The sequence below is a fragment of the Marasmius oreades genome, chromosome 5, assembly GCF_018924745.1.
Source record: "Marasmius oreades isolate 03SP1 chromosome 5, whole genome shotgun sequence".
NCBI classification, from domain to species: Eukaryota; Fungi; Basidiomycota; class Agaricomycetes; order Agaricales; family Marasmiaceae; genus Marasmius; species Marasmius oreades.
In genome coordinates, this window is record NC_057327.1 from 458,746 (window position 1) to 464,283 (window position 5,538).

A 5,538-nucleotide genomic window follows, 5' to 3' on the forward strand; every position below is an offset into this window, starting at 1 on the left:
TCTCAAAGTGATTGGATTTGCCCTGACTCCGTCAGTGTGTGTTGGTTTTGGTCAGAACACAGATTTGGTTGACTCCGAGCAGTTTGGCTTGTGAGTTTTATTTGGAAACTGTCCACTTGGGGACATTTGGAATTTGGAATTTGGTTAAGTCCACTTGGGGGCTTTCGTCAGATTTGGTATTTGGTATTTGGTATAGTCCACTTGGGGACTCTAGGCACTTGGGCCACAACAGATTGTTCGAGTTTCATAAGCCAAAGTAGGCTTCAGACTGTTAGATTCGTATTTATATAAACAAAACAGATCAGTAGTAGAGAAATCTACTATCTCAGACCAGACTTCGATATCAGAGTTAGTTTTGTCTCCATCTCAAGAGATCAAAGAAGGCATAACCTTCGACAAGCCAAACTTTCGAACCCCCACCTTTAGAGAATACTAAGAGCAATAGATTTGTTGATCTATTTGCTTGGTGTGTTTTTCTTGCATTACCGGTTCACAATATGGAGTGGATCCAGGGGTGCTTTCACTCCAGAAGATGCATGATCTGTTGCTGGACAATCATTCACTCCACAAGACACACAATCTGTCATTTAACAATTCAGGTAGGGAGTAACCTTACTTTAAACTCGATCTGGCATACCTAATATCATATTCCTAGTACCACCAAACCCAAACAGTGATAACACCATATACGAGTTTACCGATGAAGAACTAGGTGAGAGGTGGCCAAACTGCTCATGAGTGAAATACTCAACTCCAATTAGGTGCAATGTTTCATGATGATTTTAATTTGCCACATACCATTCCAAATGCAAATCACTTGCCGCTTCAGAATGGTGGGAACAGCAATCAAAACCTAGTTCCCATGACACCTGGCTTGCTCAGTCCAACACCAACATCTCTTTTCTCAACGTACAGACTGACCCAGTTTAATTTCCCACCAAACTCGTTCCCATCGTATATGCCCTCAAATCATACACTGTCGAATCATTCATCCTCAGTGCAGTCAAACATGCTGAACACATCAGGACTGTTCTCATCCTCGGTTCAATCAGTGGTCAATCCATCTCCACCAAGCCCAACCCCACCGACCGATAGGCCATCAACAGTTACAGTCCCTTCTGAGGTTGTTCCATCTTCACCAGTTCCAGCTGCTCTGATTGTTAGACCATTTATGCTTGTGTCCATCACTCCTTCTGGTTCAGTGGTTGCTCCATGTCCACCAGATCCAGCTCCTTCAACTGTAACGCGACCAGCTCCATCCGAACCTTCAATTCAAAAGCTGCACTCATTCCCAGAGATGTCTGCTGATTCACTCTCACGTGTTTCTGAAGCTAGTGACAATGACAATTCAGAGGATAAGTCAGACAAGGGCAGGGACAATACTCAGGGGGCAATGGCCAAAGTGTCGAATGTGGTATGCGGTGAAAAGAGAGGCGTCAGCCGCCAATCAACCCTGCCCAAGGTAAAATTGGAGATTTTAGAGTGGTATGAGTCGGTTTATCACCAAAACTCAAAAACATTCTACGACATAGTAGTGGTACTATCAGGGTTACCAGGTGAACTGTCCATTATGAATTGTTGCTTGTCTACTCACAATAGTTCCAGTATTAGTGCAATGCCTCCAGACATATCATCAAGTCGAGACTTACCAGCATACCTTGGCCCTGAGAAGATGGCTGAGTTCCATAATGTTTTCCAGGAATATGCGAAAACCTTGTATGGTACATGGAATGTCTCACCTTTGTTACACATTGGATATTCTAATGAATGCCAGATGAGGAGGATATCAAAAATCGAGTTTGGGACGATCCATCACAGCCGCCGACAATACCAAAGGTGGATGATAACTCAAACAAACCCCCCCTTACTTCCACCTCATCCAGATTAGTTGTCTCTGCTAGCGCTCATACTTTGACACTTCTGCTTCATCCAATGTCGGGTCTGGAGGAAAGAGGAATCATGTCATCTAATATTTTACACAAAACAAGTTCAGCATCATCAATGGATATCTATGCTGAATCCCAAACGCCAGGTATGTTGCAGGGTTATCTCTTCCTACCTGTAATTGACTGTCTTCGTTATACCAGAGGCAACCGTCTGTTCTCCACCAAATCAATCCACCTCTTTCATGCCGCAGCTTAGTAATCCTTTATCATCTCAACCAATGGCTATCACCTCTGGCCTGGAGCCCTCTTCTTGTCCATCCATTACCTCCTCTCAGTCTGCTAGTACCCAGCTTGCCACTGCGCCATTACAATCAGAAGGTCCGTTATCACCTGCTGCTTATTAATGTCCAATAATGTTTCATGACTACTGAACTACTTTCAACAGCCACGCCACTTACTGCAAGTGACCCGTATCCTGCCACTTCTACTCCTGCTGAGAAGAGTGTGGGAAATAGCCACATGGTTGTTTCACCCCAAAGCATGCATGGAATATCGGCTCCTGCAGACCCTAGCAGCACAGCATTTTCTCTTTTCCTCCGACATCCATCATCACCCTTCAGTCCCTCCCTTTTCCACTTCAAATATATGTTCTATTCTCTATAATAGATATGTACACATAATTTACTGATTAATTACTGATTCTGTAAGGTTTTGAGAAGTAGAGCAGGGGGGGAAAAGACCAGAATGAATGGGGTCTGCAAATGGTTTGTTGAACAAAATCAACAGTCACATGTGATGACATTACAACATGTCATATTGGGCATGGTACATTTTTTATTTTTTATTTTTTGAATGTATTAGTAAATTACGACAGGACACAGCACACTGAGTTCAATTTACAGCACATTCATATGAGGCGCAGCACACTTGGAAATCAATTTCCGAGTCAGTATGCTGCATTTAAGCTCAGTGTGCTGCATCTTGCACCAGATGTGCTATGTGCTGCATCTGGTTTTTCATTGTGGTGTGCTGCTGCTCGTTGAGCCCCAGAATCACTCCAGGGGTGGCCTGGAAATGTGTAACCGAGTGTAAGAACAGTAAAATCTAGTAATCCACTTACCCGACTGAACCTCTAAAATCAATCCATTGATAATCAGATCATTCCAATGGCATCTAATGCTACCCGCTAATGGGCAAAGTATACCACTCAAGAGTCAACCTAATATCAGAGCTACGCAAGTAGCACCAACACCAAACCAACCCAAAAACTAGTAAACCTCCGCGTAAAGTCTATCAATAACTCTACACACCAGGAAAGATTGCAAGGGTGGACTGCTTGGCAAATGTTACGCACAAAATCACAGTCTCAATATTGTATGAAGTTCTTATAAAATCAAGTTGCAACTGCAAGTGTAAAACACCACAGCTACGGGGGTTCTAGGGTTTGTTGGGGATCTGTTTATTGTCCAATGGACTAAGTGGGGCTTTTAACTTCATCTACAGTAAGACTAATTCGAACGATTGGAGACTATTGTCCTCGACAGACACGAAAACTAAGTCCTCGGCGGACACAAACGCTAAGACCCTTGACAGATCACGAAACAGTAATCAAGACCTCAGCGGCCTACGGACGGATAGCTCTCAAGTTTGACCAAGGCGGTCTCATAGAGTTCGAATCAAATCTTATCATATCACTGCACAATGACAGGGCAAATCAATCTATTGGGTGTCAAGAGCAGTTACTCACAGGCAACCCACTCAGGACTTTCCTACGCACAGGTAGTACTTAGAATTATCTACGGATACATGGGCTGCTTTTATACTACTCTACGCTAGCTTGGTAATCCTATCTCTAGTTGTTTCATCTCTAAAAATAATGCACCGTAGCTACAAATCCATGCAAAGTCTTATCGCTAGGGACCGCTACATGTGCAGAATCTTGTCTACGGAGCTTTTCCGTGTTCAAATCATATGTTTTGGACCAGTCTGGACCATTCTTCATTCTTATTTCAGCATGTAGAATGGACCTACATAGGCGTACCATGTGGTATTTCCTGCCTACAGACCTTATCCTGCATTTTGACGTTATCAAATCATATGGACTTTGTGTGTCCAAGTAGTTCCAGCATATGGATCCAGAGTTCTGAGTTGCCGTAGCGCATGAACAGCACAGACTCCGAGATCCATTGTTCATTCCTGCCTGGTTCCTAGGTACTCTATCTGTGATCTGGGATCTGTATCATGTCTTTTTGTCTTTTCCTCAGATCGGGACTCGATCTACGGTCACATCCAATTTCTCCTAGTCTGTGTGGTCTTATGTCCAATTCCTTGTCAACTAAATCCCCCGTAGAAGTAGGTACTCCTAGTATGAAGGTCTTTAGACTTTGTTAAGTTCTGCTACAAACAGTTCTGTGAAGACTACAAGTCTTCTAACAGTACAATCCCTTGATATGCCAGTGCATAGTAGAATATAGAGAGTAGAACTCGGTGAATTACCGCTTAAGTCCTCTGCTCATAGTGTTCTACAGGTTTCGAATGGTCATACAGTTTTCTGACACGATCTACGGCTCTCTCTAACTGGTCTAGCTGCACCTATGGCATATTCTCCTAGCAGCACTAGCTTTAACTAGCAATTCGGGCTTACTCTAGTTCTTAATACGATATATATCGCTCCATAGCACTGTTTAAAGTGCAAAAAGAACCTTGTAGCATAGTTCAACTAAGTCACATTACCGCCTGGAAATAGGCATTTTGTAGCCCGACCGTAAGAATTAATCCAATGGCATCGAATGGACCCCTGTACCCACCTGTAAACTGATTCATTCCAATGGCATCAAGCAATATCCACCTGGGAATTTGTAACTGGCTGTATAAAACATTCCAATGATATCCAATGGATCACGCTATGTGCCTGTTCCACCGTAAAAATCAATCCATTTACCTGACCAGAATCATTCCAATGATATCTGATGGATCATGCTATGTGCCTGTTCCACTGTAAAAATCAATCCATTTACCTGACCAGAATCATTCCAATGATATCTGATGGATCATGCTATGTGCCTGTTCCACTGTAAAAATCAATCCATTGACCCGACTGGATTCATTCCAATGGTGTTGAATGGTACCTGCCCCAAACCTGCCCAGAAATTTGCTCTAGTAAAAATCAATCAACTGATATTCCAATGGCGTCAAAGGGTCTGCCCGGAAGTAGGTATTTTGCAACTGGACTGCACGCTTGATAATCATTCCAACGACGTCCGTCTATGCCGGCAGAATGTACCTGACTGATAAATAATAATTCCAATGATAATTACACTCCTCCCAGTGCCAGTGTGTCGTAATCTTTGGATGCATTAATTAGAATGCAGGGGGAGGAATTGAGGCGTAAAATACTGGAATTGGAGAGGTGTGACATTCAGAGAGGAGGGAATTGGAGAGGTGTGAAATGCAGGCGGAAGGATTTGGAGAGGCAGATTGGAGGCAGAGGCGTGAGTAGGGTGGAGAGAATTGGAGAGGCGTGAGGCATCAAGCAATCCAACTAAAAGTAAACAGGGCATCTCTATATATGGTCACGGAATGTCTATAATTCTAATGGCGCTTTGTGGAATTGCCAGTCTTCATTCGAATAGACTCCTCGACCCAAGCCGTT

The 5,538-nt window shown here is 43.3% G+C and overlaps 1 protein-coding gene across 1 annotated transcript; it reads left to right on the top strand.

Moving 5' to 3' along the window:
• Nucleotides 1-1,009: 1,009 nt before the first annotated feature.
• E1B28_008218 (uncharacterized protein) lies at nt 1,010-2,549 on the top strand (the record flags this gene model as incomplete). The annotated part of the gene is made up of 6 exons (XM_043153002.1): nt 1,010-1,485; nt 1,533-1,556; nt 1,606-1,721; nt 1,775-2,032; nt 2,088-2,264; nt 2,332-2,549. 6 exons carry the CDS (start codon nt 1,010-1,012, stop codon nt 2,547-2,549), a joined length of 1,269 nt encoding a protein of 422 aa, XP_043008285.1.
• Between the last annotated feature and the right edge of the window lie 2,989 nt (nt 2,550-5,538).